We start from the raw sequence: 24027 nt of genomic DNA on the forward strand, positions 1-24027 counted from the left end.
GGCTTGTAAGCTGTTTAAATCTCTGCTATTTGTTGGTGTTTCCATCATTCTCGAGAGCTGTGCTGGCTGGAATTGTGTGAAGTACCAGAGTTCACCAGCTACCATCATTCCGCCCAAAGAAGGTTGGAGTAATGGAGAGGACAGTGTCTCGCTGTCACAGGTGTGTCATCTTTTAAATCAACAATAAGATGTCTACAAGCAACTGTTATAGCAACAAGAAAATAGCTTCAATAACGTGTCCAAATACTGGTGGACTCAACTATCAAAAGAATGGACGATCTGACCAGAGAGGTCCAAGAACTTAAGAACAGTTTGCAGTTCTCCCAGGGTGAGGTGGATGAAAAAGACTTGTAGCATGATGAAAACAAACTGTAAGTCTACATGAGATAACATCAGCACTGTCTGTGAAACATTATTACAGATGACGGGGGGGGGGGCAATCCAGGAACAACAACATCGTTGTGGATGGCATACCAGAGTCTCCACATGAGACCTGTACTGGGTCTCTTGAGAAAGTTGAGAAAAATTATCACGAAAGGCTGCAGATGGATCACAGGAGGTTTGAGGTTGAGCGCGCCTACAGGTCTGGAAAACCTGTAACAAGCCCAAGTAACAGACCTACGTCGATAGTGGTCAAGTTTCTAAGGTTCAAGAAAAAGATGGCTGTTCCGGAGAGAACCAAGAACTTGAGAGGAACCAAAATCTTCCTCAACAAGGACTTCTCTGAAGCTGTGTGCAAGAGTCTGAAAAAACCTTGCCCACCTATGAAAGCTGCCAGAGAGCGTGCGGACATTGCATACATCCGGTACAACAAGTTCATTGTCCACCTTCCCTCCCAAAAGCCTGGGAGGAGTGAGAGAGCCAAGGTTCCTGGTCAGTAGCTTCAGCCCAACATCACATATACACTGAGTATACAAAAAGATAAGAACACCTGCTTTTCCAATGACATAGACTGACCAGGTGAATCGAGGTGAAAGCTATGGTTGTTGTCCTGGCACCACACTGCCAGTTCTCTGACCTCCTCCCTATAGGCTGTCTCATCATTGTCGGTGATCAGGCCTACCACTGTTGTGTCGTCAGCAAACTTAATGATTGTGTTGGAGTCATGTTTGGGAGTACAGGAGGGGACTAAGTACACACCCCTGAGGGGCCCCAGTGTTGAGGATTAGCATGGCAGACATGTTGTTGCCTACCCTTACCACCTGGGGCCGGCCCGTCAGGAAGTCCAGGATCCAGATGCAGAGGGAGGTGTTTAGTCCCAGGGTTCTTAGCTTAGTGATGAGCTTTGAGGGCACTATAATGTTGAACGCTGAGCTGTAGTCAATGAAAAGCATTCTCACATAGGTGTTCCCTTTGTCCAGGTGGGAAAGGGCAGTGTGGAGTGCGATTGAGATTGCGTCATCTGTGGATCTGTTGGGGCGGTATGCGAATTGGAGTGGGTCTAGGGTATCTGGGAGGATGCTGTTGATGTGAGCCATTACCAGCCTTTCAAAGCACTTCATGGCTACCGACGTGAATGCAACGGGGCGGTAATCAGTTAGGCAGGTTACCTTCGCTTCCTTGGGCACAGGGACTATGGTGGTCTGCTTGAAACATGTAGGTATTACAGACTCAGTCAGGGAGAGGTTGAAAATGTCAGTGAAGATACTTGCCAGTTGGTCCGCACATGCTTTAAGTACACGTCCTGGTAATCCATCTGGCCCCGCGGCTTTGTGAATGTTGACCTGTTTAAAGGTCTTGCTCACATCGGCTACCGAGAGCGTTATCACACAGTCATCCAGAACAGCTGGTGCTCTCGTGCATGCTTCAGTGTTGCTTGCCTCGAAGCGAGCATAAAAGGCCTTTAGCTCATCTGGTAGGCTCGCGTCACTGGGCAGCTCGCACCTGGGTTTCCCTTTGTAGTAATAGTTATCAAGCCCTGCCACATCTGACGAGCGTCAGAGCTGGTGTAGTAGGATTCAATCTTAATCCTGTATTGACATTTTAGCAACTAGGAAACTTCTAACTGTGCCAAATGCCTGTAATATGACCCAGGTTATCACTCAACCATCAATCAATCAATCAATCAATCAATCAATCAATCAATGTATTTATAAAGCTCTTTTTATATCAGCCGATGTCACAAAGTTCTATACAGAAACCCAGCCTAAAACCCCAAACAGCAAGCAATGCAGATGTAGTAGCACGGTGGCTAGGAAAAACTCCCTAGAAAGGCAGGAACCTAGGAAGAAACCTAGAGAGGAACCAGGCTCTGAGGGGTGGCCAGTCCTCTTCTGGCTGTGCCGGGTGGAGATTATAACAGTACACGGCCAACATGTTCAAATGTTCATAGATGACCAGCAGGGTCAAATAATAATAATAATCACAGTAGTTGTAGAGGGTGCAACAGGTCAGCACCTCAGGAGTAAATGTCAGTTGGCTTTTCATAGCCAATCATTCAGAGTTAGAGACAGCAGGTGCAATAGAAAGAGAGAGTTGAAAACAGCTGGTCTGGGACAGGTAGCACGTCCGTGAACAGGTCAGGGTTCCATAGCCGCAGGCAGAATAGTTGAAACTGGAGCAGCAGCACGACCAGGTGGACTGGGGACAGCAAGGAGTCATCAGGCCAGGTAGTCCTGAGGCATGGTCCCAGGGCTCAGGTCCTGGGGGAGGGAGAGGGAGAGAATTAGAGGGAGCATACTTAAATTCCCACAGGACACCGGATAAGACAGGATAAAAACTCCAGATATAACTAGCCCCCGACACGTAAACTATTGCAGCATAAATACTGGAGGCTGAGACAGGAGGGGTCGGGAGACACTGAGGCCCCGTCCGACAATACCCCCGGACAGGGCCAACCAGGCGGGATATAACCCCATTCACCTTGCCAAAGCACAGCCCCCACACCACTAGAGGGATATCTTCAAACCACCAACTTACTACCCTGAGACAAGGCTGTTGTGTTGGATCTGTGACATCCACTTGTATTTATCATATCTTCACTAATGTTTGCAGAGCTTTCCTCTAAAGCAATATCAGTTCCCATTGGCTGTATTGACCATAACATTGTGGCAATAACAACGAAAGTCAAACCGCCAAAGGTAATTTATAAGAGATAAGAGACTCTTTTGTGAATCCAGATGCAGAACTGGAAGTATTTGTAAAATGATTCATGCCAATAATTGACAAGTACGCACCTGTTAAGAAAATAACTGTGAGAACTGTTAGAGCCCTCTGGATTGAGATGAACTGAAAAATTGTGTGGGTCAAAGAAATTATGCAAAAGAGGTGGCAAACAAGTTAGGCTGCTCAGCTGATTGGTCGACAACCTGTAAATTGAGAAATGTTGTGACTAAACATAACAAAGAAGAATACATTATAATACCAAACCAAGATAAATGACCCAAAATACAATGGAAAAAGACTTTGGAGTACCCTAAATTATATAATGGGCAGAAAACCCAATTCATCTCCATTGTTCATTGAAGTTGATGCGTCATTTATTTAAAAAAAACGTTTGATATTGCCAATAATTTCAATGACTATTTCACTAGTAAAGTGGAATAACTCAGAAGTGAAATGTCAACATTGAAACCATCATGAACCATCATATTTTTGAAAAATATATATAATAATGAAAGAGAAGCATTGCTGTTTTGAATTTGGTCAAGTAAGTGTGGGAGCGGTGAAAAAAACTATTGTTATCCATCAATAATGATAAGCCACCAGGTATAGACAACCTTGATGGAAAACTATTGACAATGGTAGCAGACTGTATTGCCACCCCTATTTGCGATATCATTAAACAAAGCCTAAAGGAGTGTGTGTGTGTCCACAGGCATGGAAGGATCTAAAGTAATTCCACAGCCTAAAAATAGTAAAGCATCCTTTGCTGGCTCTAACAGCCACCCAATCAGTTTGCTGCCTGCACTTAGTAAACTGATGGAGAGAATTGTGTCTGACCAAATACAATGCTATTTGTCAGAGAACAAGTTAACCACTGCCTTTCAGCATGTATATAGAGAAGGGCACTCAACTTGTACTGCACTGACTAAGATGACTGATAATTGGTTCAAATAAATGGATAATAAGAAGATAGCTGGAGCTGTATTGTTGGATTTCAGTGCAGCCTTTGATGTTATTGATCATAAATTGTTATTGAAAAAACTCTCTTGCTATGGCTTTACATCACCTGCATGCCAGTCTTTCCTGGTTAAGGGTTGACAAGAGATGTAATGGTTCTCTTCTACAGTAGTATGTGTATCATCCATTCCAATGGCTTCTGGTTAAGCTGTTATAAATTGTCCCTCTAGTGGGCAAAGTTTGAACATTATTCAGTAGACCTACATTTTGGTGTATTTAGTTGGCTGTGTTTACACAGGCAGACCAATTCTTTTTTTTTACACTAATTGGTCTTTTGAGCAATCACATCAGATCTTTTTCAGAGCTGATCCGATTGGTCAAAAAAACAAGAAGTGAAAAAATATCAGACATGGCAGTGGTGGAAAAGGTACCCAATTGTCATAATAATTGAGTAAAAGTAAAGATACCTTAATAGAAAATGACTCAAGTAAAAGTGAAAGTCACCCAGGAAACTTCTACTCGAGTAAAAGTCTAAAAGTATTTGGTTTAAAATATACTTAAGTATCAAAAGTAAATGTAATTGCTAAAATATACTTAAGTATCAAAAGTAAAAGTATAAACCATTTAAAGTTCCTTATATTATGCAAATAAGACGGCACCATTTTCATGTTTTTAAAATTTACGGATAGCTAGGGACACACTCCAGTATTCAGACATAATTTACAAACGAAGCATGTGTGCTTAGTGAGTTCACCAGATCAGAAGCAGTAGGGATGACCAGGGATGTTCTGTTGCTAAGTGCGTGAATTGGACCATTTTCCTGTCCTGCTAAGCATTCAGAATGTAACGAGTTCTTTTGGGTGTCAAGGAAAATGTATGGAGAAAAAAGAACAATATTTTATTAAAGGAATGTAGTGAAGTAAAAGTAAAAGTAGTCAAAAATATAAATGTAAAGTACAGATACCCCCCAAAAACTATCTTAGTACTTTAAAGTATTTTAACTTAAGTACTATACCCCACTGAGAATTGGGCTGCCTGGGTAAACGCAGTCTACAAGTAGCATACATTAGTAGGTGGAATAAATAACGTACTGTGTTCAGATTCTAGCCTAAAGCCAAAGATGTCCATATACAACGTTTAAAAAAAAAATCGTATTCAAAACTATTGACAACCCCATGTCCGTTATGGATATGTAGCATAGACAACAAGCAATATATGGACAGAATCGAAATTATCCAAAACAGGCATATGATTGTTAAAGTAGATTTATGTAATTACCCACTCAACTGACAGAGCCTGTTTTATGTTGTAGTGAAATATAAAAACTTGACACAATGTGTTGGTGCTGCTGTAGGCTTTTTAGAGCGCTACAGCTTTCGTTCGGCGCTAGGATCCAGCGTCCTGAGCTCAGATTTTTACCTCCCGCCCCATGCAGCTCGCTCTATTCTAAACCGTCCGCCAGAACACTCACATGCATGTCGCTACTTCCTGGATGGAAGAATGGAACCAAAGACAGTTCTCAGTACGTTTAGAAAGTCTGTGATGGAACGCTTCCAGCACTGCCTTTGCAACATTCTCTCTACATTCATAAGTGGCGCCGCGGGTCACCGCTGAATGGACGAACATAATCAGTAGCCTATTCTTCGACCATTTTTTCCTCAAGTTGACGAAATTGAGTCGGGCTCATTGACTTTCACCTATAGGATTCACTTCGGGAATGTAGAAAGGAAGCTTGGATGCATGTAGCCGAATGTGACAAAACTATTTTTCTGCGGTTCACAGACATAGATATTCCTTGAAACATATGCTTAATTGGCTTCAAGTGAATTGCCATCAAACTACACTCCATCTGACACTGCAGTTGGGTTTGCGTCCTATGTGCTAACGTCTGTTTTCTACAATCAAGTTTATGTAATTTTGTAGACCTCAAACTTTGTCACCCGTTGCCTTCTTGTTGCTCTCGATGAGTATTTTGACATGCGGAGAATACTGGAACCGAGTCACTGGTGGACCTTACCCATAATTTTTTCAGCCTTGGCCGTGTTTACCGACTGTCATCCTGGTAAGTCGTTGCATTGTTTGCAATATTGTAAACTATTTGTTCACTGCAGTGTGTGTCGTGCGTATATAGGCAACAATGTTCATCTATATTTGTATTAAAATCAAGACCAGGGAAATCAAATTTCCAATTTTGCCCTGATCACGAAAAGATAACAGGACGAGAAGACTTGCTGCTGCTAGCTACTGCCGCATGGAAGATGAGATATTCATCCTACATACATAAGTATTTCCTCACGAAACCCAGACAAAAAAATACCATGGATTTTGGGGGGTTTTCATGAAATGTAATCCATAGTATAGTCATTTGCAGCAAGGAGTGTTGACTTATATTGGACATTTGTATCTAATTGCATAATTGAGAAATAATTTATCAAAATTGCCATATTTTTTACATTTTGGATAATTATGTCATAAATTAATTGTGTATTAATTATGTATTACAGCCTGATTAATCAGACTACTACAGATTAAACATGGAGTCTAAATAGTTGGGTAAAAAATACTTTCCTGTGGATATTTTGTCTCAAATTACGAACAGATGAACCACACAGACAACCAACCAACCAGTAGAGTAAGTTTAAATGTAATTTATTCAACATTTTGTCTTGAAAGGAACATTTACACGATTTTCCAGGGATTACTTTCAGGCTGTATATACTAATGCATTGTCACTACATCTGTAGGTGCTACAAAGCAAACATTGGTGTCATATGAAGCTTTACCTCTTGCTCTGTAATATGAGTAGTATTTTGATTTCAAATAATTTTTTAATTTTTTTACATTCATGGAAATCTATTTTAGATTTGGCAATAAAAAAAAAAAATATTGTTAAACATAATATATTCTACGGCAGGGTTTCCCAACTGGTGGCATTCTGCCCGCAAGTGGTTTGATTTGGCCCCCCAAGATTTAGCTTTTTTAAATTTTATTGTTGGATGTAAGACTGTAAAAGCACCAGGAAATCAGCTCTTTGTGATTTTAATTTAAGAATCTGTTACCAAGTATTCCTATGCCTAATAGAGAGACACGTGATCGTATACAAATGTAAGCAAGGTTTAAAATGATTACGTTTTAGTCAAACATTATATCTGTTTGGGTTTCTTGCGGTCAATTTGCAGTCTACAAATTATTTGTAATTATGTTCCGGCCCCCCGACCATCCGCTCAAGAAATAATCAGCCCAGAGCTGAATCTAGTTGATGATCCCTGCTGTACGGGCATATCAAAGTCCCAGAGTAGGATCTCTGCTACTTTCAGAGTTATGATCCAATTTGTAAGCATTACCATCATAGCGAATGTGAAAATGGATTTTAAATGGTCTTCCAGCTGCTGGTGATTGGTAGAATGTTCAATGAGACAAGTAAATGGAGGGCTGTGATTGGTTACATTGCCTACAATGCAAATTACTCTATAAAATGGGCCCTAAATTTAAAACTAGCGGAGATCCCATTCTGGAACTTTCATATGTCCATAGAGTATATTATGTTCAACAATATATTGAAAAGTTTGCCAAATCAACAATGGTATATTTTCAATATTAATGTTTTATATTTTTCAATATTCATAAATCAAACTGTAATAAAAAAAAAACGACTCATTGCAGAGCAAGTTTTAAAGCTTCATATGACAATACATTTTATTTGTAGCATCTACAGATGAAACATTATGCAGTCTTAAGGAGGCCTGGGTAATGCCAAAATGACATAAATATGCCAACTTTGATTAATTATTTCTTAATTATGCGTTTAGATTCAAATGTCAGATATATATCATCAACCATCCTTCCTGCAAAGGACTATTCTATGGATTACATTTCGTGAAAATCCCCAAAATTATGAATCACTCATAATGTGACTTTGCTAAAATTGGCCGAAAATTCAACATGGGATGAAATGAAAAGATTGACATTAGTTTCAATGTAGAAGAATGAGTGATTCATGTTGTCGTAACCACCCATGGGAAATATTAGGTTATGAAACGGTTTCAGTAAAGGAACTGAGCACTTTCTGCGGGATGCTTGGCGCATGGAGCCTACAGAAGGTGTGACAGGGTGGCGGTGTCTGTCCGGTGCTTTGGCAGGTCTGATGCACAGACATGCAGTGATGTAACAGCAGGGCTGGAACCACAGAGAGGAGGAGGGATCACGTCTCCTAAATTCCCGCGGTCACTGCGCATGGCCGTCCAGAGCCAAGATTTTAATGGATCATCAGAGCCTAGCGCTTTGATAGGCTAGGCTATAATTCTGAGTGCAAAACACAAAATAATGGCATGTTTGAGTGCATATAGGCTTTAAAGAACTAGCCTACCTCATTGTTTTTTAAACATCACGTTTTGGACTCGACGTGTCAATGTATGGCTCATACATGCATAATAAACGATCTACACAGTCCTCTCTCAACGGAAAAAGCCACAGAATCCTTATATTATAACCTACTTTAATTTACGGCATGAGATTATGTGCTCGTTCCTGTCATGTAGTGAACGTGCGCTCTGAAGCAAATGTGTTGAGTGGCTGCATGCGCTTACCGTTAGCTATTTTGATAACAGCGAAAATATATTCAACAGGTCGATCAAATCCATACATCAGAAGTTAGAATGCATCCGGAATTAGAAGTTAGAGCTATTAGACCCTGGTAGAAACTTAATTTCTCTTTTTCAATTCATTTCTCTACAAAACAGAAAATGTTGTGTGCAAAAGATGGCGTTGTAGCCACACAAATATATTTAGAACATAATTGTCAACCCAATCAGAAAAACTGCACTGACAACGTTTCGCTCCTAAATTGTGTCGCTGGTCAATTTTGGAATATATTGCAAAGTATGCTATAAGGTTTTTACCAGCCGCGTGTTCATCGCCTATCGTGACACACATATTGATGTGTTCGAGAAATGCATACTGAAGCAAAATATCGGCCTACTTTTCTGTTGTGTTGACCATCCATCCAAATCAAGTAATTCCATGTGTCCACCTTTTGTCCATATAAATGTTCACACAGGTATTCTATGATATGGGGTAATAATCCAACACTGCAGTTGATTGCCAGAGATCATCATTCATTGCATAGGCAAATGCTATATATAATCAATGCACAACTTTCAAGGTAGTAGGACATTTGATGCAAACATATAACTAACTTTTCCATTGTATAAAATTATATTATCACATTAGCTTGCTCGTTTGCCATAGTAGTCTGAGACCATGCATGCAACTACGGGAAGTCGGGAACTGACCTGCAACAACCAATTGTGATGGACAATGTTGATTGGCAGGCGGAATACTGTCCATTGAGGTTGCAAAGTTAAAGTGGGAGGCAGGATTAGGTCTGCCCAGTATTGTCCAATGAGGTCCACACCATATAAACACCAGAGTTCTTTTTTACTCTTTTTGCGCACATGCCACAGAGCCTCAAGCACAATGACGTGATGGCTTTGTGCACAATTATCAGGGTCCCGTTTTTGCTTGTGAATGCTACTTTCAAAACTATTGTCTGAAATGATACAAAACGTATGAAAAATCTCAAAGGAGAAGTTAGCATTTTTTTTTTTTACAACCAAATCTCTTTTTTGGATGTAAATGACATGTTATAGAAGGGTACATTTTTGTAACATTTTTATAGCAATTTCACTTGTTTTTGAGAAACTTACCCCAACCAGCGAATCACTTCCTCACCCTTTTTGTGCAGTACGTGGGCTCTGAAAAGACATGAACAAATGCTCTAAAACACCCAAATACGTCCTCGAGCTGTTTCCCCCCCATCACTGTGTTCATGCATCTAAAATGGAAGGAAAGGTATCGCTCAAGTAGCAACAAAATTGAATATATCGTTGTGGATAAAGTTCGGAATGACACAATTTCATGTGTACAACATCTAAAGACCTGCATCACTACACAGAGCTTTTCCGTTTATAAAATGACTTATTTGGGTGTTTTTTTTTTGGAGCATTTCTTCATGTTTTTTCAGACCCCCTGTATGATTCGCTGGTTGTGTTAAGTCTCTCAAAAACAATTAACACACCAATGACATACTTAAAAAAAAAATGTGGTTGTCAAAAAGCAACATTCTCCTGTACACAACCGCTTCATGGAGCAATTCAAGGGGATGCACACATGACATTACATTGTTGCAACTTGTGGTTTCTAGATTAGACAGTGTATCATTCTGATGACCTTGATGGAAAGTTACATACTCCTATTGTGAACTGTAAATGAAACATGCAAGTCGGCTTATTAGCCACATTGTTATAATATTGCAATAATGTTATTAATGCATTATTGACCTGTTCTCTGCACAGCTGAACTCTGAGTTCAACTCAGCTCCTCTTTGCTGTCCTCCTTAGCAGTCACATTGAGATTCAATAGTCAATCCTGTAATAGTTTTCCGTTGTGATTGTAGCGTGGGTCCTAGAGGAGCTATTTCTCAGACCGAGAGATTAGAGATACATACGGTAAAGAGAGAAATCTAACAATGGAAATGCCATGGAAACGCATGGGGGAAAGATCCAGGATCTCCTCATTGCCCCCCAGACAAATGTTCCTACATTTTTAGGCTATTGTTTATGTGTGTATTTCATACTATGTTGAGTTAAAAATTGGAGTATAGTTATTGTTTGGAGGTCAACCCCGTTACATGTTCATGACATCGTCACCAATCAACTGCATTACAGTTAAAAAACGACTTTGAATACCACCACCTATTTCTGTATGCTAGCTATGCTGCCAGCTTGTACCAACGGCAGTTAGTGTTTAGCAGTCACTTCTAAACCAGAAAAGGGACAACTTCTAAATGTTATGCAGCAAAAACAGCCAAATATTTTCAAAATTGGTCCAGTTACAATAAATAAATCATGACCGATTTGACGAATATCCACTTTGTTAGATCAGATTTGTTGAATGTGGGCCAATCTGGCATGCTTCTTCCAGCTCCCACAGTCTGCGTACCATTGATCTCTTCACGGCATCTATAAAGTGTTGGTCCCATGTTTCATGAGCTGAAATAAAAGATCCCAGAAATGCTCCATGTGCACAAAAAGCTTATTTCTCTCAAATTTTGTGCACTAATTTGTTTACACCCTGTTAGTGAGCATGTCTCATTTGCCAAAATAATCCATCCACCTGACAGGTGTGGCATATCGAGAAGCTGATTAAATAGCATGATCATTACACAGGTGCACCAAGTTGAGGGGACAATTAAAGGCCACTCAAATGTGCAGTTTTGTCACACAATACAATGCCACAGATGTTTCAAGTTTTGAGGGAGCGTGCAATTGGCATGCTGAATGCAGGAATGTCCAACAGAGCTGTTGCCAGAGAATTGAATGTTAATTTCTCTACCATAAGCCGCCTCCAATGTAATTCTAGATACTTTGTCAGTAAGTCCAACCGGCCTCACAACCGCAGACCACGTGTAACCATGCCAGCCCAGAACCTCCACATCCGGCTTCTTCACCTACGGGATGGTCTGAGACCAGCCACCCGGACAGCTGATGAAACTGAGGAGTATTTCTGTCTGTAATAAAGCCTTTTTGTGGGGAAAAAAACATAATATTTTGATTACCCAAACTTGAGTTAACGTAATCTGATTTACTTTCAGTATTTTGTTGTTGTTGTATTACTTTCCCATTAAGAGGCATTAGAAGACAAAACTGATCCATTACACGTGTCATCATAGTGGCCTCTGACTTGTGGTCAGATTCACTCAGGTGGACCAAATTTGAACTTTTTTCAATGCTGAATTGAATGTCATTGAGAAGAAAAAAATTATTTTGCGCAAACATCCTTTCTGAAATCCATCCAAGAAGTAATCATCTAGTTTTTCATAAGTATCTGTAATCTGATTACAATATTTTTGCTGGTAATGTGACTGATTTGGTATTTATTTTAATATTTTTTATGTAATCAATTACTCCCCAACCCTGGTCAAGATGATCACCTTATCCCCCTGGTCACATCTGGTTTGCACCGCATCCCATCACCTGTCCAATCAGCACCCAAGCTACAGAGATAAGGAAGAAAGGTACTGTCTGGGATACATTCACATCAAATACAGTATTCATAAAGGGGATCAGGACTCCTATTCTGAGACACAAGTCCATATAATCTTCTTCATGATGATCTAAAAGGCTAAACTGATCCTAGATCATCCAGAACTCGTACGCTAGTACAGTTTATAGAGGTCCAGAGGGGTATACTACAAAGGAGGATCAATGACTAACCAGAAATAACTATTCATTTTCTGGGTCATTAAGAAAGCTTAACTTAGATATATACTCAACAAATAAAAAACATAAGACCATACCCATTCCAAGCTTATCTTTCAAAAAGAATATGAAGTTATTTAAGAATATTTAGGCAAGTTAGCTGGCTAACTCATTGATCCTGCTTTGTAGTATACCCCTCAGACCTCCAGTGACAGGGAGAGAGTAGAGGCATACTGTAGCCAGGAAAACATACTCTGTGTTCCATCCACTCTTTTCCTGTAGCTTTATTAGAACCGTGATGAATGCCCAGGCAATAAGGCACTGTCACTAAAGGACGAATACCGCTGCACTCAAGGACTCAACCATATCAATAACTGTCCTCCATCCCTCCATCCCCTCCTCCATCCCGCCATCCTTCTCTTAAAACAATCTCTCCCTGACATGAGCTGTCAAGTCAGCTGTACTTACGGCTGAGGAGTCAGTAGCTGGTCTGGGCTGGGGAGAGGGGAGTATAGAGAGTTCATTCTCTGGCAGGGGTTTACCTAATATACGTCCTTCCCTTTCTCGGTCTCCTCATGTTGTCTATTGACTGATCCTTGAATTTTCTTTTTACATGTGCTTTTGTTGCCGTCATTGAATCACTCTAGATGTCCCTTGGAATTTTGAAATACACAGTGCCCATATCATTTGTGTCCTGTTATCGTGGGTGTATACCAAAATGTGTAATGTTCATGTGTTAATTTCCAATGTGTGTCAGCTGTATTTTACAGGATGTGTTGTTGTGATGGAATGCTATAGGGAGATCTCACACAGCACTTCAAACCGACTCCGAAAGAGGCACATTCTTGTCAGTGAAGATGTTTTCCCTTCTTCTGCTACTGTATTGCCTTCCTCTGCAAAATCTGTTTTCTCTTGCTCTATCAACACTATTCTAACTCAGTAACCCTTCTATTGATTTGGGTTTGAAAGGTATGATCTTTCTCACTATATTATTATTACTATTTATTATTATTATTACTATTTATTATTATTATTATTACTATTTATTATTATTATTATAGCAATGCTGAAGCCAAACTACAGTGTTTCGTCCCATGTTTAAACAAGGCAGTGCTCATGTCTATGGGCCTTCACTAGTTGTGTTGCTTTCCCTCACGTCAAACAATGGAGTGATTGAAGGATTTGGAGGATTTAGTATTCACGGTAATCCAAACTCCTCTCTGTACGGATGAAAAAGCAAAAAGTAAGGTTTTCAAAATACTGAAACACATACAAATCAAGGGGCCAGTCATGTACAGTGCACACAAGCACTGTCTTATTAAATGCATGTCTGAATTGAAAAAGGCACATGTTATATTTGGCTTTCGTCATGTGGGTTACCACTGTTTTGCCCCTGTTCATTTGATCTACCCCATTTTGTCCTGGGATACAAAAGTCCCTTGATGTTGGCTGTGTTTAGAAGCTTCCAAATTATTTTGATATCGCCCAGCCCTGCTGAGAGAGTTTAGCATAGTGAAGTGCCTTTCTGATAATGTAACCCTCAACACTGAATCCGTTTCCCACTCATTGTTTTAAAGGAGACTAGAACAAAATGGAGTCTTGTTGGGTTTTCCAATGGTCCGTGTTATCCGGGATCCTTGATGTCCCTACCCCATTGAAGGTTAAATTGAATATGGTTGGGGTTAGGGTTTATGGTAGGGACGTCCCAAGGATACCGGATAGCGCTTACCGTTTTCCGATGACATGATTGTCCTTTGTATTGGAATTCTGTTTGTGTTCCATTGCTATATTTTTACATTAGAATTTCTTATTTTAAACGCATGAGAAAGTGATATTTGAGGAGATTTGGAAATTCAATAAGCCTTCTTTATAATGTATAGTATACATCAAATAACCTGGTATTGCGTGTCCGTGTCTTGGCTGTGTGTAAGACATTGTGAAGTGTTTGCGTGTATGTGCACGGCTGCGTGTCTGCGTGTGCTCGCCGTCCCATGAGTGTGTGTGTGTGTTTCTGTGTTTCTCCTTAAATGGTTGTGTTCTCCATCCTATTAGTTGCTGACAGGGAAAAGGTTGAACCTGTATATACAAAGTGTTTTGATGTGAAGTGTCAGTCTGACAGATTAGACTGCAAAAAAACTCTAATGTGCACACACACACACACACACACACACACACACACACACACACACACACACACACACACACACACACACACACACACACACACACACACACACACACACACACAGTAAGGATCTACGGGATCGGTGTCCCTATACCGGGACGGTTGTTGCTAACGTGCGCTAACGTGACTAGAATGACGTAAGTAACAGCAAATTTTCCAGGACATAGACATGTCTTATATGGGCAGAAAGGTACATTATTGTTAATCTACCTGCACTATCCAATTTACAGTAGCTAATACAGTGAAAAAATACCATGCTATTGTTTGAGGAGAATGCACAACAACAAACTTATCACAGTAACTGGTTTGATACACCTCTGAAGGTAAATAATGTACTTACATTCAGTAATCTTGTTCTGATTTGTCATCCTGAGGGTCCCAGAGAAAAAATGTAACGTAGTTTTGTGCGATAAAATCTATTTTTATATTCAAATGTAGGAACTGGGTTCTACAGTATGAACCCTTTTGAAAACATGTTTTTTTGTTTGCATTATCTTTGACCAGATCTAATGTGTTATATTCTCCTACATTAATTTCACATTTCCACAAACTTCAGTTTCCTTTCAAATGGTATCAAGAATATGCATATTCTTGCTTCGGGTCCTGAGCTAAAGGCAGTTAGATTTAGGTGAAAATTAAAAAAAAAGGGTCCTTTATTAAAATTAAGAAGCTCTTGTATACAGCCTGCAGACATTGTTTGTGTAATGCATGAATGTGTATTTCATTCTTTTGAGTGGCTGCTTCCCTCATGCCTAATGACGCCTGAGCTCCATAGTGATTGAGTGGCTGCCAAAATAATGAAATCAGAAAGGGATCGTTCCTTCTCCCATCCCATCTCTGTCTCTCTCTCTCCTATCCCTGACCTGCATATTGAGAGGTAGTTAATCATTTAATTGAAAGCCAAGGGGATCAATAAGACTGAGGTATCAAAAGTAATTGGACACATTGATCAAAATACAAATTTTTCTATTGGCGATCGGTTGGTTATTTTCTCATGTTACATTTTATTGGGGACATGTTGGATACTGTACTTTGAATAGCGTGCTTGACATTACGGCCTATCGTAAAAAGCCTAATGGGTAGAGATGCTGAAACAGAATTGACCATACTTTATCAGTGGCAAGCGAGAGATGAGATGCACACAAGCTCTGTCTTTGGAACTAGATTGACTAGTTAGCATAAATCACCACAATCAAATTTCTATTAAATTGATTTATAAAGCCCTTTTTACATCAGCAGATGTCACAATTGCTTATACAGAAACCCAGCCTAAAACTCCAAAGAGCAAGCAATGCCGATGTAGAAGCACAGTGGCTGGGAAAAACTCCCTCTGTTCCCCCCAGAAAGATGAATTGTTCAAAGACTAGCTATGAAGTTTAGTGACACCTGGGCTCACCTTGTGGAAAGCATTTTTTTTCAGGAATATCACAGTCCTCGTAGAAACACCCCCAAATAGTTTGTCTTGGCTTGCCTTGGTCAACCCAACTTGTATTTGAAGCCAGATGAGAACCCCTGAACTGGACAAGTAAAAAACTCTGCCTACTATGATTGTTTGATTTGAATTAAAATTAATATTGCCAAAGCAACAGCAGACTTAAAATTGCTCAAAGTATCTGTAGGCTACTCATTAATTTGTTAAATTTGACTACAGCAGCGGATATGTATTAGGCCTAACCCCTGAACACATGGATGAATTAAAGATTCTGATCAACATGAGGTTATTCGCTATGACAGTCACCCCACACGGTTACCTGAGGGGATATACAGTATCTTTCACACAATGATGCAAGAAGGGAGTTGGAATGGAGTGTGAAAAGATCTTGCTGGAAGCTACGAGCATCGAGTACACAGTTCAGTAGCTAAGTGCATTCCTCCCCAACACAAGTCATATATTATGATCAACATGAGGTTATTAGTTATGGTACTCATTACACACAGTCACCTGAGGGGATATTCTTTTCACTGATGCAAGTTGGAATGAAGTGGAGATCTGTGGAATTATCTCTTTGGAAGCTAAGAACATCGAGTACACATCGAGCACAAGTGCCATCGTCATCAACACAAGTCATGAGTGTAAACATCTTATCCTGAGAACCCGAGATGTGCTTGTCTCTGACTGTAAAAACACACTAGTAAGGGCACGTAAAGGAATAGACTATACGTAACATAGTAAATAGTATGCTATGTTGCTTTTGGTATGGTTATATAAGACTGAAGGTTACTTAAGGCAAACGAGGTAAGGTGGTTGGTCATATAACACGAACTACTAGCAACCCAATGCTCGCGTGTTCGAATCTCAACACGGACAACTAGCAACTACTTACCATTACTTACAGTTGAAGTTGGAAGTTTACATACACTTAGGTTGGAGTCATTAAAACTGGTCTTTAAACCAGTCCACAAATTTCTTGTTAACAAACTATAGTTTTGGCAAGTCGGTTAGGACATCTTCTGTGTGCATGACACAAGTCATTTTTCCAACAATTGTTTACAAACATATTATTTCACTTATAATTCACTGAATCACAATTCCAGTGGGTCAGAAGTTTACATACACTAAGTTGACTGTGCCTTTAAACAGCTAGGAAAATTCCAGAAAATGATGTCATGGCTTTAAAAGTTTCTGATAGGCTAATTGACATCATTTGATTCAGTTGGAGGTGTACCTGTGGATGTATTTCAAGGCCTACCTTCAAACTCAGTGCCTTTTTGCTTGACATCATGGGAAAATCTAAAGACATCAGCCAAGACCTCAGAAAAAAATTGTAGACCTCCACAAGTCTGGTTCATTCCTGGGAGCAATTTCCAAATGCCTGAAGGTACTACGTTCATCTGTACAAACAATTGTACGCAAGTATAAACACCATGGGACCACGCAGCCATAATACTGCTCAGTAAGGAGACGCGTTCTGTCTCCTAGAGATTAACGTACTTTAGTGCGAAAAGTGAAAATCAATCCCAGAACAACAGCAAAGGACCTTGTGAAGATGCTGGAAGAAACAGGTACAAAAGTATCTATATCCACAGTAAAACGAGTCCTATATCGACATAACCTGAAAGGCTGCTCAGCAAGGAAGAAGCCACTGCTCCAAAACCCGCCATAAAAAAGCCAGACTACGGTTTGCAACTGCACATGGGGGACAAAGATTGTACTTTTTGGAGAAATGTCCTCTGGTCTGATGAAACAAAAATAGAACTGTTTGGTCATAATGACCATTGTTATGTTTAGAGGAAAAAGGGGGATGCTTGCAAGCCGAAGAACACCATCCCAACTGTGAAGCACGGGGTGGCAGCATCATGTTGTGGGGGAGCTTTGCTGCAGGAGGGACTGATGCATTTAAAAAATAGATAGTTTTCCTGCCTCATGATGCCATGTGGATATATTGAAGCAAAATCTCAAGACATCAGTCAGGAAGTGAAAGCTTGGTCGCAAATGGGTCTTCCAAATGGACAATGACCCCAAGCATACTTCCAAAGTTGTGGCAAAATGGCTTAAGGACAACAAAGTCAAGGTATTGGAGTAGCCATCACAAATCCCTGACCTCAAACCTATAGAAAACTTGTGGTCAGAACTGAAAAACCATGTGCAAGCAAGGAGGCCTACAAACCTGACTCAGTTACACCAGCTCTGTCAGGAGGAATGGGCCAAAATTCACCCAACTTATTGTGCGAAGCTTGTGGAAGGCTACCCAAAACGTTTGACCCAAGTTAAACAATTTAAAGGCAATGCTACCAAATACTAAATGAGTGTATGTACATTTCTGACCCACTGGGAATGTGATGAAAGAAATAAAAGCTCTGACATTTCACATTCTTAAAATAAAGTGGTGATCCTAATTGACCTAAGACAGGGAATTTTTACTAGGAATAAATGTCAGGAATTGTGAAAAACTGAGTTTAAATGCATTTGGCTAAGGTGTATGTAAACTTCCGACTTCAACTGAATCTACTTTGCATCTCCTAACCTTAACGTTAATCCCAGGGTTGAAAGTAGATTTAATTTCTTCCTGGTACAGGACCTCATATGACTATGTGTACATGCTCTTGAGTTAAGGCTTTCAAAAAATGTTATGGGCCTAATCACAGAACTACTCTGAACAAAAATATAAACGTAACATGCAACAATATTAAAATATTTGACTTAGTTACGGTTCATAAGGAAATCAGTCAATTTAAATAAAATCATTTGGTCCTAATCTATGGACTTCACATAACTGGGAATACAGATATGCATCTGTTGGTCACAAATACCTTTAAAAAAGGTAGGGGGTGGATCAGAAAACCAGTCCGTATCTGGTGTGACCACCATTTGCCTCATGCAGCACCACACATCTCCTTTGCATAGAGTTGATCAGGCTGTTGATTGTGGCCCGTGGAAAGTTGTCCCACTCCTCCTCAATGGCTGTGCGAAGTTGCTGGATATTTGCGGAAACTGGAGCACACTGTCGTCCATGTCAATCCAGAGCATCCCAAACATGCTCAATGGGGCTGTGCATTATCATGCTGAAACATGAGGTGATGGTGGCAGATGAATGGCACGACAATGGGCCTCAGCATCTCGTCACGGTATCTCTGTGCATTCAAAATGCCATTGATAAAATGCAATTGTGTTCGTTGTCCGTAGCTTATGCCTGCCCATACCATAACCCCACCGCCAACATGGGGCACTCTGTTCACAACGTTGACATTCGCAAACAGCTCACCCACACGACGCCATACATGCTGTCTGCCATCTGGTCGGTACAGTTGAAACTGGGATTCATCCGTGAAAAGCACGCTTCTCCAGCATGCCAGTGGCCATTGAAGGTGAGCATTTGCCCGCTGAAGTCCGTCAGGTCAAGACCCTGGTGAGGACAACAACCACGCAGATGAGCTTCGCTGAGACGCTTTCTGAGAGTTTTTGCTGAAATTCTTTGATAGTGCAAACACACAGTTTCGTCAGCTGTATGGGTGGCTGGTCTCTGACGATCACGCAGGTGAAGAAGCTCGAGGGGGAAGTCCTAGGCTGGCATGGTTACACGTGTACTGCGGTTGTGAGGCCAAATACTCTTAAATTACATTAGAGGAGGTTTATGGTAGAGAAATTAACATGACATTTTCTGGCAACATCTCTGGTGGACATTCCTGCACACAGTACGCCAATGGCACATTCCCTCAACTTGCGACGTCTGTGGCATTGTTGTGTAACAAAACTGCATATTTTAGAGTAGCCCTTTATTGTCACCAGCACAAAGTGCACCTGTTTAATGATCATGTTGTTTAATCAGCTTCTTGATATGCCACACCTGTCAGGTGGATGGATTATCGTGGCAAAGGAGAAATGCTTAATAACAGGGATGTAAGCAAATTTGTGCACAACATTTGAGAGAAATAAGCTTTTTGTTTGTATGGGATCTTTTATTTCAGCTCATGATTTTGCATTTATATTTTTGTTCATTTCATATAGATTCCCTTTTTAATTCAACAGGATCTCTGTGGGCGTAGTTGGTATGATTTATCATTAAATTGTTCAAATGTATTACCATTTTATTGTGGCATAAACACAACCAGTCATGATGTTTTCATCTGATTGTCAAAAAATCACTTCAAAGGGCTCCTTTGCCAGGCTAACTGCACGTTCATCCACTCACAACATATTTCCAACCTCCAAACAGTGGTGATTGGAAAGAGACATCTTTTACACAAAATACAAAGTGTAATGACATTTGACAATTGTCCTTAAGCGAGAATTTATGCGTCCACTGCTGTCTGAGCGCATCTCGGTGTCGGCCACTCGTCTCTGACTGACTTGAAAAAAGGTCAGTGTTCTCGTCGAACCACATCACATATTGGAGCATAGGCTATACCACCCGTTGTCAAGTCCATTCACTCATTTTTCATGCCTCTGACATGCGCTAATGATAAATAATGTTGTAATAGCCTTTTTTTGTACTTTTTACAAAAATAATTTCCCCCAATTTCATGATATCCAATTGGTAGTTACAGTCAAGTCCCATCGCTGCAACTCCCGTACGGACTCGGGAGAGGCAAAAAGTCGAGAGCCATGCGTCCTCCGTAACACGATCCTGCCAAGCCGCACTACTTCTTGACACACTGCTCGCTTAACCCGAAAGCCAGCCGCACCAATGTGTTGGAGGAAACACTGTACAACTGGCGACTGAAGTCAGCGTGCATGCGCCCGGCCCGCCACAAGGAGTCACTAGAGCGCGATGGGACAAGGACATCCCGTCCGGCCAAACCCTCCCCTAACCTAGACGACCCTGGGGCAATTGTGCACCGCCTCATGGGTCTCCGAGTCGCGGCCGGCGGCAGTGACAACCAGGGATCGAACCCGGATCTGTAGTGATGCCTTAGACCGCTGCACCACTAGGGAGGCTTCAGCCTACAGTTTTCTTGACATTTTGTTTTAATTATTGTGATAGGCTCATGGTTTACCAGTATGGCGTACCCCCACTATTTATTTTGCCGGGACTCCATACTGGACCATACTACCTTGCTTAACCCTAACTTTAACCCCTAACCCCAACCTTAAGCCTAGCTACCGTTAGCCACCTAGCTAACGTTAGCCACATCAAATTGGAATTCGTAACATATTGTACGAATTTCAAATCGTAACATATTGTAATTTGTAACATAATATGAAATGGGTGATGGACATCCACAAATTAAGACATACCATACAAAACGTTACATATCATACTAATTGGTGTGTCCTGGATTTGCATTCACTATGTTGCGTCTAGCCCTGAGTCCAGGTTGGAAGGAAGGGTGGAACAGAACACACACACTTAACAACACAAGCCAAAACACTGAGCTGATTTCTGTTGATTTGATATCCTTGTTTTCCTATTACTACGCGCATAGTGCAGCCAGCCCAAGTGTCTCACTCCGACAGTTCAGCCGCTCTTAGTCTGAGTGAACAGTCTCCTCATTAAATCCTAGAAGTGATGATGTTTGTTTCTTCCACTTTAACGCTTTGAGACATATCCGTCCCTGAGGGCCTGCTGTACTGCCGAGGCCGAGAGACTCTGCCTTGGGGATTATGTGTGTGTGTGTGTGTGTGTGTGTGTGTGTGTGTGTGTTTGTGTGTGTGTATAGTTACTGTCTGTGTGCATGTCTGTGTTTTTGTGCATACTTTGCACCAGTCACTGTGATCAGCTCAAACGTTCTCTGAGTGGACACAGTTTATGTGAACATTTACACAGTAGGGGTGTGAAGGTTAAAACATTTAAACAAAATTGGGATCTTAACGTTAAGACAAATCCCTAATGGAAAAACACGTTGTTAATCCCCCCCCCACCCCCCACCCCCACAAAATTTAAATCACAGTGCAGCTGGGTCACCTGCTCTTTCTCTTTGTTAATGAAGCGAGAGTGTGTTCAGTTTTCGGTCTGTTGGGTGTTATTCCTTGATAGGCCCTGTTTACTGAAGTTTGCGAGACATTGCAAGCCAAGAAATTGCAAAATATAGCATCCCATTGCGAAATACAGATACACCTGTCTATAAAGGTCCCACAGTTGACAGTGCATGTCAGAGCAAAAACCAAGCCATGATGTCGAAGGAATTGTCTGTAGAGCTCTGAGACGACAGGATTGTGTTGAGGCACAGATCTGGGGAAGGCTACCAAAATATTTCTGCACCATTGAAGGTCCCCAAAAACACAGTGGCCTCCCTCATTCTTAAATGGAAGAAGTTTGGAACCACCAAAACTCTTCCTAGAGCTGGCCTCCCGTCCATACTGAGCAATCGGGGGAGAAGGGCCTTGGTCAGGGAGGTGACCAAGAACCCGATGGTCCCTCTGATAGAGATAGAGATGGGAGAACCTCCCAGAAGGACAACCATCTCTGCAGCACTACACCAATCATCCTCTCCAAGATGGCGTAGCAGTCAGACGTCTTTTGTCCTCGTCTTGTCGTGTCCCGTGTATATATCTTTTTATATATTTTTTTCTTCACATATATTTTTCTTAACCTCAACTTCAACAACTCTCCTGCAATCCGCCTCACCATATGTGGTATGGATCTACTATTTTCTTTACTTTTGAACCGGAACCCCCAACAGAAGCTAGCCAACTAACTAGCTACTAGCTAGTAGTCAGCTATCCACTGTTAGCGGTCATCAGCTACCTTTAGCCCGGACAACTCTCACCAGTCTGCACAGCGCGACTCAAACCAGAGCAAATTGGACTTATTTTTCTCAATTTCTCCGGATTCCTACCGCAAGCTCTGAACCTTTTCACCTGGATCATCGCAGCTAGCTAGCTGCTATCTAATTGTCCACTCCTGGCTAACGTCTCTGTCCCGAAGCAAGAACCAATTAGCCTGGAGCTAGCCATTGCTAGGCACATCTCCCGGCTAGCCGAAGAGGTCCATCAGCCACTCCTTGGGCTACAATACCTATTTTGCCAATTGGCCTGGACCCCTTTTACTGCCGACACGGAGCGCCGCCGACCCATCGCGACTGGACTACTGACGTAATTTGCCCGGGGGGGTTTTCAACTGGCTCCTCTGTCGCGACGTCCCCTGAATGCCCATCTGCTAGCCTGCTAACCGCGGCCCGCTAGCTGTCTAGAGCATATCGGACTGTTAGCTGAAGAGGCCCATCAGACAAATTCTTTGGCCACTATACCTATTTTGTCAATTGGCCTGGACCCTTGGACCACATGGAGCCCTGCTGATCCATGACAACTGGTCTGCCGATGTAACAGCACGAGGGGGCTACAACAGACTTCTTCCGTTGCGACGTCCCTCTAAGGCACTTCTGCTAGCTTGCTATCCCCGGCCTGTTAGCTGTCTGAATCGCCGTGTCTCCGGCCCGCCGAGCTACTCACTGGACCCCTATGATCACTTGGCTACGCATGGCTGTCCCTAATGTCAATATGCCTTGTCCATTGCTGTTTTGGTTAGTAATTATTGCCTTATTTCACTGTAGAGCCTCTAGCCAAGCTCAATACGCCTTAGTTAACCCTTTTAGTTCCACGTCCCACACATGTGGTGACCTCACCTGGTTTAAATGATGTTTCTAGAGACAATATCTCTCTCATCGTCACTCAATGCATAGGTTTACCTCCACTGTATTCACATCCTACCATACCTTTGTCTGTACATTATGCCTTGAATCTATTCTACTGTGCAACTTGCTCCTTTTACTCTCTGTTTCCCGAACGTACAAGACAACCAGTTCTTATAGCCTTTAGCCGTACCCTTATCCTACTCCTCCTCTGTTCCTCTGGTGATGTAGAGGTTAATCCAGGCCCTGCAGTGCCTAGCTCCACTCCCATTCCCCAGGCGCTCTCATTTGTTGACTTCCTTAACCGTAAAAGCCTTGGTTTCATGCATGTTAACATTAGAAGCCTCCTCCCTAAGTTTGTTTTATTCACTGCTTTAGCACACTCTGCCAACCCGGATGTCCTAGCCGTGTCTGAATCCTGGCTTAGGAAGGCCACCAAAAACCCTGAAATTTCCATCCCTAACTTTAACATTTTCCGACAAGATAGAACTGCCAAAGGGGGTGGAGTTGCAA

The 24027-nt window shown here is 41.4% G+C and overlaps 1 protein-coding gene across 1 annotated transcript in view; it reads left to right on the forward strand.

Moving 5' to 3' along the window:
* Positions 1-659: 659 nt before the first annotated feature.
* Positions 660-24027, forward strand: part of LOC120021657 (receptor-type tyrosine-protein phosphatase gamma-like) — a 276262-nt gene continuing 252894 nt past the window's right edge. Inside the window, exon 1 of the mRNA XM_038965478.1 lies at positions 660-873. Coding sequence (XP_038821406.1) covers positions 660-873 — 214 coding nt within the window. The remainder of the gene's footprint in view (positions 874-24027) is intronic.

The sequence above is a fragment of the Salvelinus namaycush genome, chromosome 2 (genome assembly GCF_016432855.1).
Source record: "Salvelinus namaycush isolate Seneca chromosome 2, SaNama_1.0, whole genome shotgun sequence".
In the NCBI taxonomy this organism is placed as follows: Eukaryota; Metazoa; Chordata; class Actinopteri; order Salmoniformes; family Salmonidae; genus Salvelinus; species Salvelinus namaycush.